This window comes from Octopus sinensis, linkage group LG4 (assembly GCF_006345805.1).
Source record: "Octopus sinensis linkage group LG4, ASM634580v1, whole genome shotgun sequence".
NCBI lineage: Eukaryota > Metazoa > Mollusca > Cephalopoda > Octopoda > Octopodidae > Octopus > Octopus sinensis.
This window is the reverse complement of record NC_043000.1, coordinates 70622953-70638223: the sequence shown is the minus strand read 5'-3', so window position 1 is coordinate 70638223 and position 15271 is coordinate 70622953. Positions and strand designations below refer to the sequence as shown.

At 38.5% G+C, this 15271-nt stretch overlaps 1 protein-coding gene across 1 annotated transcript in view; it reads left to right on the top strand.

The window, feature by feature from the left end:
* The window catches only part of LOC115210477 (histone lysine demethylase PHF8), a 95785-nt gene that overhangs the window by 19133 nt on the left and 61381 nt on the right, over nt 1–15271 (top strand). The window contains exon 10 of the mRNA XM_036502632.1: nt 1158–1252. Coding sequence (XP_036358525.1) covers nt 1158–1252 — 95 coding nt within the window. The remainder of the gene's footprint in view (nt 1–1157; nt 1253–15271) is intronic.

Here is a 15271-nt window from a genome sequence, read left to right as displayed (position 1 = left end):
TTCCGACCCTATAAAGGCACAGTTGACATAATCATTATGGTCCATCAAGTCAAAGAAAAATGTTGCACACAGCACCAAAACTTGTACCAAGCTTTTGTGGACTTGACAAAGCCTTTTGAAACGGTGGAGAATACTGATCAAGTTGGGTTGCTCAGATCACTTTGTTGATATAAATGATGATATGGAAGCCTGGGTAAATGTTAGTAGTATCCTTACTAAGCCAATTAAGGTCAAGATTAGTGTTAAACATGGTGATTTACTATTTGCCTGACTATCCTGTACCCTACTTTACCAAATATTTTTTAGTGTCTCAATGACTCTCCTTGACCCATCTGCTTTCCTTACTCTCATATCTTTTATTGCTCTATCAACTATACTACTGTCAACTTGGGTGGCTGGTCCCACTGTTAGGTCTATATGGAGTAGGTTTTCTCTCTCCCTTTCCTTCTCTACATTTTGCAGCCTCTCACAATAGCACTTTCTTGTCTCTTTCTTATCAGTGTCAGTGAGAGCAAGTGTGCCATTATTAGTCTGTATATACTTCTCCCCAATAACATCTCAATTTTTTCTAGTTCACTGTCTACCAATGCAAAACACCTTACATGTCTGATCTTCATATTGCAAAACATATAACATGTGCAAAGTGTTTTTCTGCCTCTCCCTTTGATTCTTTTTTTCAGCAATTTGGCATTTTTCTCTGTTAGCTTTTGTTGTTACCTTAGTGACTTGTTAGTGGTGTTGACTGTCCCAAAAACAAAGCTAGTAGAAGAAGAATGGAGTGGATAAACATTTGGTAGCTGTTACCTTTGTTGGCCACTCAAGGTTTCTGCTTCTGAGTGAAGGGCATATGATGCTCAGGAGAAAGTGCTCTTGTGTGTGTGTATGTGTGAGTGAGTGAGAGAAAAAAAAAAAAGAGAGAGAGAGAGAGAGAGAGACTTTGCATAGCAGTTCACATATGAATCAGAGATATACTAAGATGCTATACTTTACTTTTGTCTTGACCATGACAGTATGGAGAACAGAGAAATATTGTCTTTGCTCAATTCTAATTCAGATTTATGAGAAGTATTCTACTTGTGGCCATATTATTGGAAGTGATGGTGGTGGTGTTAATGAATGAAGTAGCAACCTCTGAATTAACTTTTATATCTTTGCAGATTGTGAAGAAGATAGGAGAAAGGCCTCAAACTATGTTATAGCTGGAGCTAAGTCTTTGGCTCAGCATTTGAAGTCATGGACTCAAAGGAAAGATGTAAGTATTACTTGTAGTTTTGAAACAAACTACTATTTCATTTTGACATGGTATTTATGCATGTTTAATTACATTTATGACTATCTTATGTGTATATATCCTACTAAAATAATTTTGTTAATCATTACCTACTTTTTGCTGGCAGCAATATACTTTGTAGAAAAATGAAGATTTGCAACTTGAAAATGTCTCCAACTTGACAAAGATTAAACATTTTATCTTAATTTGTTTTTTGTTTTGCCCAGGTGTGCAGTTGCATTGTTTTAATGACATTGATAATCTTTACATGAAACATTAATTAACCAGAGAATGTAAGTGTCTGTCTGTGCTATGTAATTATGAATATTTTCCAAAACATATCATATATGTGAAAAATTGGTGCTAGAAAATTTATATTTCTGTGTTCCACTTGTTTGCCAAGTGACTTAATCTCAAACTGTGTGTTGAAACTGAAGCAGTTATATTGTGGGACCTCCATTTTAATCATTTTGAGGTGTCAGAATTTGCGTCTTATATATGTATATATGATCATTAACACAATTCAAATACAACTACTGTTTTGTAGGTCTAAAGAGGTTTTTATTTTTCTGCTTTTCTTCTCCTGTTTTAAGTATCTGATATAATGAATCTAATGTGTATTTATTGTCAAAAGATCTAACATATACAGAGTAGATTGCTAGGCTTGGAAGTTCAACAAAAATTGGTGAGGGGACAAGATTAGAAAATGCAGAAGCTTATAAAAGCTCACCAGCAACTAATTTTCATTTATTGCAGCAGACCTGTCTGTGACCAGATCACAAAAGTGTGACCAAAATTTTGACTTCAAGAAATAAACCATATGATTACAACAGTATTTGTACATATAGTGACATTGAAACCAAGCACTGTTATGATAGTTAATGAGAGTACTCACTCACTAATGAAATCCCAGTGAAGCATTGCAACTAGTTCAACCAATCCCTCTTTTTCTGTCCATAAAGGTATTGTGGGTGTGTGTATGTGTGTGCATGCACCCCCTATGCATGCACACACACACACTCACGTGCATGCACACATTATTCTATTATGTACAGTGTTGGTTAGAATCAATAGATGTATTCTGTACTACAACATCATTGCTGCATTGAAACAAAACACAATTACTTCACCTGTAATTCATATAACTAGCTGCCTAGAATACTTTTTGTGCACTTTTGAGCAAAAATATTTTTTTTTTGCTTAAGAGTGCACAAGACAAAGTGTTTATATCTGTGTGTTTCCTGTTTTACTTAGTGTTGGCTAAAATCTATAGATATATTCTGTAGTACAGTATTGTACATATAATCATTTTTACATCTGCATAGGCTTCTTACTCTACTATCTCTGTTTTGCTATGAATGTCCTTCCTAATATCAACAACTTTACAGAGTGTACTGGGTACTTTTTTATGATACTATCACTAGAGAGGCTTCCTTGTAACTTGCAAGACAAATGAGCCCCCTTTGATTCAGAGGGAAAAAAATAAGAGATAAGGTGATCACTTTATTGTTGTGGAGGAGATTTATAGCCATTTTGCATTTTTGTGGATGGGTGACTGGAGTGTTGCCTTAAATAGAGGTAAATATGATGGAGATGAAATTCCAGAACATACCCTCAATGTAACATGTTCTAAATGGTGAATAGGAGAGAGTGTAGAGACTGAAGAGTCAGGAGGAATGGGTAAGGTTGTATACATGTGGGGGTAGAGTGAGGGTTGAATAGACTCATGAGATGGAGGTGTCCAGATATATATAGGGGATGAATGTAGTGAATGGTGAACAGGAGTGGGGGATGAATGGAAGTATAGTGTCTCAAGTATAATGGGGAAAAGTGTAGTGAAACAAGAGTGGGAGTGGTTGATGGTAAATATGGGTTGAGGAATGATGATAAGAATAAGAGAAAGATGTGAATTGTGAGTAGCTTGAACAGACACTTGAAGTTCACCTCAAAGAAGAGGGAGTAGTGACTAACAGTACAGAAATGTTGATATGATATAGTGAAGTAGAGGCAGGTTTTGCTTTTATTACTTACTGCAGCAATATCATACAATAGATATGAGAATGATGGAGAGATGAGCATTGAAGAGATGAAGGGTTTGGTTAAAAGTTACAAGAGTGGTCAGTTGTAAATATGAGTAGGAAGGTGTGCCAGTGGTAAGAAATGGAAATGAGTGTCAATAGGAAGTGGCTCAGGAGAGGGATGCAATTGTCTGAGTGGTTGTTTGTATTTAGGGCTCATATCTCACTGAAGCATAACAGTCATACATCAGCATCATGCAGTCTACCTTTCACTTCCAGTCAGAATCTTTTTGTTATTAGAAGTGGTAATAACCTTTTCTTATCAACTGAGGTAACAGCTCTCTGAACTTTCCCTAACCCATTTCTCTGGCTTAATTTCAGAACAGCTTCCACTATTCTTAATTAGATTACCTAGGTAACAGAAACAGTCTATTACCTCTAGGAGTCCTTTTGGGCATTTGAGAGCATCTATTTTATGTGTGCTCTTAGTGTTTATTACTCCAGTCCATCTGTCACATATAGAATCTGTTTTCTCAGTTAACCTGTGTCTCTTGTGAGTCAGTAGTCTGCATTGGGTACAAAATATGGAATTTTTACCTACTCCTTTTCTATATAGTAAGCAAGGCCATTTCCCTGATAGTAGCATGATCCAGCCTGTATTCCTACTTACTAAAACTTCAATCTTTGCTCAGTTAACTTTAAGACCTTTTGATTCCATGTTTTGCTTCTGTCCTGAAACTTCTTCACTAATTCTACTACTGATTCAGCAACAAGGACAATGTCATTAACAAATACAAATTCCCATGAGCATTCACTCTTAAAATTCTTCGTTATGGCATGGAGGACTATGATTAGTAGATGGGGACTGAGTACTGAGTCCTTGTGGCCCCCAACCTGCACTGTAAATTCAAGAGAGAAGACTGATGGTATGGCTGATGAAACATATTGATGAGGACTGTTATAAAAGAGGTGCTGATCACTAAATGTTGATGGAACTTATGGAAGAATGAGTTTTTGGGAAGATACAGAATGATGTGGTGAAGGCTAATCTGAAGATGTTGATCCTCATGGAATAGATGAAAAAGGACCAAGATGACTAACAATTTGCTGTGTTCAAATTGATGAAAATGAGGTCCTAAAAACATTGTTTATACCAGTACACTCGCTGGGTCCTGCCCTTGCACCCAGTCTGTCCCCATCATGCCTTCCCCACTTCTCACCTTCTGAACACCCACCTAACCATATCCAGCTGCTATAATCATATGGGAGCAGAATATGCATATATTTCATCCTCTAAACTAGTTACCTTGCCTCTCCCAAGAATCATTTCCTTTTAAAATTCATCCCTCATTCTCAATATCATCCTTTCCTACTTTATTTTCCACTGATCATCTCTTTCTGTGCTTTCCTGAAATACATCTTAGGACTGCCATTGCCTCTCCAACACCCTCTCCTATCTGCTATCATTCTCATCACCCTTGCACATCTGCCATCAATGGCCTCTCCACCATTTTTGTTCCCTACACACTATAGCCACATGCCCCTACATACTCCTGGCATCTATCTCTGTCACTGTGCCTCTCCTTCTCCTACATATTTTCTGATCCATTTACATATTGGTTATACTGCTGCTCTCCTCCCTTCCTCTACACTACTTAACATCTCCTTCCTGAGTCACTCCTGTTCTTTCATTACCACACTGACATTTACCTGCAACCACATCTCTATTCTAAGTTCACTTCTATCTTCATCTGTAACTATCTATCACTCTCCTCTTTCACTCTAATGAACTTATCTTCTCACCCTTCCTGATTCTCCCTTATACCCTTCTTGTACCTTGAAGGTACCCTCTATCACATCATCTTCACCCTTATATAATTTTGGGTACCCATGTATCTTCTCTATAACATGACACCTGGGCCTGTCCCTTCATCATAATTTAGCCTCTTAACCCCTGACATAAAACCACCTCCCTATTTACTACAACCCCACACAGTCAAGAATCATTTCTTTGTCTTACTAATTACTTGGCAATCTCACTAGTATTGGTGTCATGAGAAAAATATCTGGCACTCTCTGTAAAGTGGTTAGTGTTAGGAAGGGCCCCCAGCCAGAAAAACCATACTAAAGCAGTCACTAAAGCACAACACAGTCCTCTTATTGAATGATGATGAAACTTGGTACTTGAAAGTGTGTTGGTTCATTCTTTTGAAGCCATAGATTAAAACTATATAGATAGGCTAGTGTATCTTTTGAAGAATAATATATCTATATTTTGCGTGTATGTTCTATTTGCATGCTTGTATAGTTTTATAGATCTTTTTAAGTTGGGACATGTTACTATACCAGTAGAGGATTTGATTGGTTGCACTTATGTGTGTGTGTGTACATATATACGAGGTTTGATCAATAAGTATCCAGACTATTGCCATAGTAACAAAGCTAAAGCATGCAGAGTGAAGCTGCTTGGCACAGATTGACCTTGAATGCTGCTGTGCATGTGCACTAAGTTTTAATGTTCTAGCTCACTTCTGCTGTTTACAGTACTGCTTGGAATGAACATGTGTGATCATCCCATTGATCATGACAGAGAAAGTTGTTAGGGTGATACCTACTCAGAGGCCTACACAATGTAGAAAGTGTATGAGCACACACAAGTGTACGAGTAGTTCAGATATTTCAAAAACGTTAGTAGTGATGAACGTTCTGGGAGACCTGCAATCAGCAGAATTGAGAAAAACATTGTGGAAGTGCATGTAGCTGTGAGGGAAAATTGTTGAACCACCATCCATGACTTATCAGAGGATGTGCAGATTAGTTATGATTCAGTTCAGTTCATTATCACTGAAGATTGGGTATGAGATGTGTGTCTGCCAAGTTTGTGCCAAAACTGCTTTCAGCTAACCAAAAAGACACTCGGGGTTTCAGTTGTACAAGATCTCCTTGATTGTGTCAAGAACAATGAAAACTTTTTGAAAATTTTGTATATGCCTCTGAGCAGGTATCACCAAACTTTTGGCAAAATTTGATGCACATTCTCTGCTCAACTTTCTCAGTCATGGTCTGTGCGATGATCACACGCTACACACGTTCCTTTCGAGTACTGCTGTACACATCGTGCACATACACAGCAAAGTGCAAGGTCAGTCAGTGACAAGCGGCTGCTGTTTGCATACTTTTGCGTCATTACTATTGTAACAATCTAGATACTTATTGATAAGACCACACACACACACACATATACACACACACACACACACACATATATATATATATATATATATATATATATATATATATATTGAAGTAGATAAATGAATTATCTTATTACGGATAATTCAAATGATAACCGATACCTACATATATATATATATACCTCCCACACGCCTGTTCACACACACACATACGTAGACCCATCTACGTACATACATTCACACATTTAATCACACACACTTACAGACATACTAGCACACACTAACATACAAACCAACATGCACATACACACACACATACATACATACGCACACACATACATACTTACACACACACACACACACACACAGACATACATACACACATACACACACACATACATACGCACATACATACACACACACTCACACACACACACACCGCACGTACATACTTCACACACACACATGCAAACATACATGTAGGCACATACATACATACATGCCCACACATGCACACCCTTACACTGAATGCATACACACATACACCTTTTTGCATCCAGGCAGCCCCCCCTCTTTTCTGCTTTCCGGTTTTGGCTGATGGATCCTCGGTTCCCGCGTAGCGGGGCGTTTGCGCTCGCGCGCCTTGGCGCGCGCTGGGGGCTTGGTCGGCCCCTTGGGCTTGCGTTGTACTGCTTGTGCGTTGTGTGCGTGAGCGCGCTTTGTGCGTGTGGGCTTGCTTCGGATGTGCGCGTACGTATGTATGCATACATACCCACACACTCGCATGCATCCCTACCCACATACATACACGCACACCTACTCACACACACACATACACACACATACCTGCACACACACACACATACATACATACACATACATACCTACTTCAGACATACACACACACAGACATACACCCATACACTCACACGCACACACACACACACATACACACGCACACGTACACATACACACACACACACACCTACATACATACATTACACTTGTATACACACACACTTACATTCATACACACACACACCTACACAGCCATACCCTCACTCAGACACACACATCTACCTACACACACACACAAACACACACGGACACACACCCATACATACATACATCTACACACACACGCCTACACACATACATACACACATACATAAACACACACACATACACATATACACACATACGCACACACACACATATACTTATACACATGCACACACACACACACACATACATACATACACCCATATACATACATACACACATACCCACATACTCCTATACGCACATACATACACAAAGACATACACACTTACACACTCACACAAACATACACACACACATACTTACACACACACTCACCTGCACGCGCACACACATGCATGACAAACACCCATACACTCACACTCACATACGCACACACCAACATAAACACGCACACGCACACACACACCTACACTCCCACACACATACACACGCACCTACATACACACACGCACGCATACACACGCATACACACATACATTACACACGTACACACACACCCACATACACATGCATACACACACACACACAAACATGCACGGACACACCCAGACATACACACATACACCTATATACACACGCCCACACACCTACATACACACACATATACACACGCCCACACACCTACATACACACACATACATACACACACATACACGGACACACCCACACATACTTACATACATACACCTATACACACACGCCTACACACCTACATACACACACATGCATACACACACACACACATGTACGCACATACACACACATATACGCACATACATATATACCCACACACATGCACACACACACATACGCGCATGCATGCATGCATGCACACGCGCACACCTACACGCATACACACACACACACGCACGTACACATACATACATACACACACGCATACATACACCCATACACATACATGCATCCGACACACACATACATACACACTCACACATACATACACACACACACACTCACTCACACACCTGTATGTACGCGCACACACATGCACATACACACACTTCCCCACACCCACACGTACATACATACACACTCACACACATACACACACACACACACACACGGGCATACATCTATGCACACACATACATACACACATACTCACATACATTCATCAGACACACTGCCACCCAGACATACACACAGACACACTCACACATCCACACACATACATACTTACGCGCATACTCGCAGGCATGCGCACATACGCACTTGCGCCGGCTCGCGCTGCATACGCGCCGCATACACCTCGCCCTTGGACCTGACGAGACCTCCCGCCCGTTCCTGGGACCGTCGCGTGTCGTTGGGTTTTCCCACGCCTGTCTCCGCGGTACCACTCTTCCATCTTCCCCTCAGCTGGAGTCCTTTTTCCTTAACCCCCCCCCCTTTTTCGTTACACACACGCGCACACATATACACACCTTGCCTATATATATACATCACTCTTACATTCAATCTACTCGCCATTAATACCACCACGACACTGGACACACACACACACTACTACTCAACACACGCTGGCACGCTACATACGCCCCCACCCCTTCCCCTCCCTCCCTTCCTCCTTCCGTCTTTTTCTTACTACTGACCTCCCTTCCTCCTTCCTTCTTTTTCTTACTACTGACCTTGTCTGCTAGCTGACCATTAGTCTCGCCCTACCTCACACGCCTACACACAGACGCACACACTAACACACACATATTTTTTGTTTTTTCATCTCGCCTCACACACACACATACACACACGCACACGCACACACTCACACATACACACACATCTGTTGGGTTACCAACCTTGTCTCCACTCTTTTGCCTTTAAAAACCCACTTTGCTCTTGTTATCGTCAACATCCGCCTTTCACCATGTGCAACTCGTAAACACCAGTCGTCTTTTTTCTCTTTCCCTGTTGCCCGCTCTGGGATCTTTCTTTCCTCTCTCTTCCTTCTTTATGTTTCCGACGAAGAGCTCCGCTCGAAACGTCATACCTCCCTGCTTCCATCTCCTGAGCGCCTATTAATAATAATACTGTAATTGTTCCTGTTGTTGTTGTTTTTTTGTTTCCCTTTTGGATTAAAATTATATATATATATATATATATATATACACACACACACACACACAAGCATACATTTTTAATATTTCTTATAAAACCAAAACAATGCAAGTTATAAAAAATTATTCACGCAGTTATCTAATCATCCCTCAATCTGATGGCTATACACGCCAGATTGAGAGTCAGAAAGCAGGATATGCAAGTCCCTTGTGGGTGATGAGTGTACCACCCAATATAGGGTAATGGCTAATAACTTCAGACTTAGAGCTAAAAGGACTCAGAGATACAATCCAGTCTGGAAAAGAAGTTATGGAAGCTTAGAGATTCAGTGAATTGTCAGAAATTTAGAGAAGTATTTGTTGAAGCATTTGATAAGTAGGAAGAGATGTGTAATGTAGAGGGTGACAAACCTATTCTATGCAAAGTTCCATCCAGACAAAGAGTGATGTGGTAGGGGAACAGTGCAGTAGACAGAGCCACAAAAGGGAAGAGATAGGCTTGGAAGGATTGGAAGAATGGGGTAGCATATTTTTACCTGGTATTTTAATATTTCCTACTTCAGGGCACCTTTTTCATGAAATCTTTGGAGAAGGTGTTGTTGGCTAACAACACCATAGATTTCCTACAGAAGGGCTTGTCCGAAATATTGAAATACCAAGTAAAAATACAAACCACACCACTTGTATAAATAATTTCTTATAACTTCCATTGTTTTGGTTTAAAAAAATATTAAAAACACTTATATATCAGAATTGATTCATGACAACTATACTGCCCTAATATATGATGAAAGCAATGAAAGAAGGCAATATAGGCCTATAATTACTATCTCATGTACCTAAATACATATTTGTGTCTATATGTTTGTATTTGTATGGACATGAAAATATGGCCAGTTCTGTCCTTAAATGAATAAACAGATGTTTTGTTGCTTGAAATTCTTTTGTTATGTGTAGGAATCTATGAATAGGCTAATATAAATTAATTGGCTGTAAAATCATATAGATGACTTCAAACCTGTGTTTTTGTTTGTTTATATGTATATTAAGTTATGCATGTATTTATGATTTATATACATACATATGTGTGTGTGTGTGCGTGTGTGTGTGTGCGAATATGTATGTGTGTGTGCGTGTGTGTGTGTGTGCGAATATATATGTATGTATGTGTGTGTGTGTGTGTATATATATATATATATATAAGTGCTCTTGGTAGGGAAATATCTAAAACAAAGGTATTGAGACATTTAATAAGAGTGATTATATATCTATATATATAAAACTCTAGTTGTGTGAGTGTCTGTCCCTTTCGATTTAGATTCCTAACTCCTCCCACATTTTGCGGTGCAGTTTAACCAAATTCGGGTATCTTATAGTCGTGATTCATATCGAGCCCGTCTGACTATTAGCGCGCGTCAACGATGAGTCTACGATTTAAAAAATAATTTAACATCATTTTTTTATTCCATTTTAATGCATAAAATGCATCGTGTGTCGATGGCGGCGGAGTTGGCGTCCACGCTCACGCCTGCACCTGTTTGCTTCTCCCCCTTCTTCCCTCCCTCGTGAAGCTGTGGGGAAGGGAGTGTAAAGAAATCAACGTCGTAATGCGTTGTGAAGGAAACCAGTGTTCTTTTAGAACAACGACTTCATGGCTTGAAGACACCAAAACAAAAATGGCTAAGAAAGCCCGAATTTATAAGGGAAGTAACTCTCTAAAAATGCTTATATAGTTATTTCCCTTACAAACCTGAGCAACGCCGGGCGATACTGCTAGTTATATTATAAAATAAGAGCTGGAAAATTACATCTAAAAATTATCACAGAAGATATACGTCCAAAATAATATTGTATTAATAGATGAATGTATATAGTATGATTATTACAATGCTTAAAAGTTTAAAATATCTTACAATCGTTTCATGAATGTATTACCCTTTGAAATGAAATCTAAAATTGATAATCATTATTAGGTAATTCACCCACTCATCAGAGAGAAAGAAGGTAAATTTCTGTATAGTCAATCGAATGCTATTTAAAAATGTAGGGAAAAGATGTTGTTTAAAGATGTTAAAGATGTTGTTAAAAAAGTTAAAAGGATTTTGTTTAAAAAGGTGGAGGGTATATCAGCCGAAACGTGTTAACAACAAACAAGATGATGACAAATATCCATCGAATGTAAATAATGCACATAATTCCTCATCTCTTAAATATAGAACTGAAATGCTTTTAACAAGCAACACGTAGTTTATGGTAACAATTTAACAATGTTAACAATTGCCGTAAAGGTAGTATAACAAATTTAAACAACAAATTTAACCAATAAATCAAACTCTAGCTCACCAACCGCATGACAAAAATCAATGTGTGATCCATAAATGCAGAAAATAAAAGTAGTTAAATTTTTGCCTTTTATAGTTGTATATACAAAACTGGAAGATATTGTTATATTTTATGCAAATGTAAAAAATAGCCATTTACTGACCCAATATAGACTGTAATATTTAAATTATTATATTTAAAATCAGTTTGTTGTTCCTTAGAGGTGTACAGGCTCACATTTCAAGAAGACATATTTCTGGCATTCATCCAATGAATAATTTATATTCTGTGAATATGTGTATACTCAAAATAATTCAAATTTAATTTTCTTTTCTCTTACTTATAACAACCCTACTATTATTATGATACCACTATATGAAAAATAAGATATTAATGTGAATCTTTACTTGATGATCTCTTATAGTGTTTAAAAGCTTTATAAAACCTATGTGTACATGTGGATAATGCTTCCAATTGGCAATTAATTAAATTATTTTGTATATAAAATAATATGTATAGTGATTCTTTTGTACAAAGACGGCAGATAGAAGATTTATGTGTATGTGGTGTAGTTGAGTGAATGATTGACCAGGATAATTTATAGTTGGCACTTTTTTGTTTGAGTTTATGTATATATGTAGTCAGTGAAGTAGTGTTACTTGTTATATTCGGTTCAAGTGAATGTATATGTGCTATATATATATATACCATACTGTGTGAGTTACCAGTTTTTGTAACAGTGCATTTATATATCATGTTGAACCTTCTACATTTGTCTTCTAAAGAACATGATTTTTCATTTTTACATGTGCAATATTTAGTTGTACATTTCTGCTCTGTGGTATAATATTTAATACTATTATGATTATTTGTTATGGTGTGTGGTGTTATATCTGAATTTGTTGTGGTATCATTTATAATAGAATTAGGTAAATTTACTGTTTCTTCATTCATCATCATCATCATCGTTTAACGTCCGCTTTCCATGCTAGCATGGGTTGGACGGTTCAACTGGGGTCTGGGGAGCCCGAAGGCTGCACCAAGCCAGTCAGATCTGGCAGTGTTTCTACAGCTGGATGCCCTTCCTAACGCCAACCACTCCGAGAGTGTAGTGGGTGATTTTATGTGCCACCGACACAGGTGCCAGACGAGGCTGGCGAACGGCCACGCTCGGATGGTGTTTTTATGTACCACCAACACAGGTGCCAGACGAGGCTGGCATATTTGAGATTCTAATAGATATACTGTTTATAATGCTATTAAGTAATGATATATGATGGTTAGGATGAATGTTTGTATATTTGAGGTATTCATTAGGTTTATAGAAAGAATAAGTAGAGGCATTGAGGTCCAGAGTTACATCTAAGAAACTTGATTTACAATAGCTTTCTTCAAAGGTAATAGATAAACCAAGATTTTTATAAAATTTATGGAGTTCTTCCCTCATTTTTCCTATTTTTCTTTTGGATTGGCCATTATTGAAGAGAACAGAATTATGGGATTTATATTTACACACAGCCATTATAAATTACTGCAGAGGATTTTACCACGGATGTATATTATTTCTTCAAACTTTTTAGCACAAGATTGTACCAATGCACATCTATGCCAGTAACTTTTTAAACAACATCTTTTTCATATATTTTTAAATAGCATTCTACACGGAATGACTACATGGAAATTCACTCTCTTTCTCTGTGACGAGTGGATGTATTACCTAATAATGATTATCAATTTTAGATTTCATTTCAAATCGTAAAATATTTTAAACTTTTTAAATAATCATCCTTTATAGGCACAGGAGTGGCTGTGTGGTAAGTAGCTTGTTTACCAACCACATGGTTCCGGGTTCAGTCCCACTGCGTGGCACCTTGGGCATGTGTCTTCTACTATAGCCTCGGGCCGACCAAAGCCTTGTGAGTAGGTTTGGTAGACGGAAACTGAAAGAATCCCGTCGTATATATGTATATATGTGTGTGTCTGTGTTTGTCCCCCCAACATCGCTTGACAACCAATGCTGGTGTGTTTGGCAAAAGAGACTGATAGAATAAGTACTAGGCTTACAAAGAATAAGTCCTGGGGTCGATTTGTTCGACTAAAGGCGGTGCTCCAGCATGGCCACAGTCAAAATGACTGAAACAAGTAAAAGAGTATGTATTTATACATCTATCTGTTAATACAATATTATTTTGGACATATATCTTGTGATGATTTTTTGATATAATTTTCCTGCACTTATAATATAATATAATATCACACCACACACACACAACCTACTTACTCACTTGTACGCACACATACTTCCACACCTATACATACCCACGCGCACACACACACACGCCTGTTCACACACACACACACACACATATGTATACACATCTACGTACATACATTCACACATTTAATCACACATACATATATACATACATACACAAACAAACAAACATGCACATACATACACACATATACATACATACACACACATACATACATACATAATACATACACACATACATACATACATACGCACATACATACACACATACACACACACACACACACATTGTACATACATACTTTACATACATACATACATGCACACATACACACATGCAGACACATACATACATACATACCTACACACGCACACGTTTACACGAATGCACGCACACATACATATATTTGTATCCTGGCGCACCCCCTTTCTTTTGGGTTTAGGGGTTGATGGATCTTCGGTTCTCGTGGTGTGGGTGCCCGGGGGTCCGCGCGCGCGCTTCGGCACGGGCCTGGGGTGGGGTCGGCCCCATATGCGTGCGGTGTGTTGTTTGTGTGTTGTGTGTGTGGGCTTGCTTCGTGTGTGTGTGTACATACACACACACATGCATGCATGCACGTGCGCACACCTACATACATACACGCACACACACTTACACACATACATACACACATACACACACACATACATACATACACACACATACATACATACACCATACACTCACACACATATACACACACACCCACATATACACACATACACACACACACACACTTACATACATTCATACACACACACACTTACATACATTCATACCTTCACTCATACATACATACATACATACACACACACACAAACATACAGACACACACCCATACATACATACATACACCTATACACACACGCCTACACACATACATACACACACACATACACACATACACATATACTTACACACATACATACGCGCATGCATGCATACATACACACACATACACGCATGCACGCATACACACACACACGCATGCACACATACATACATACACACATAC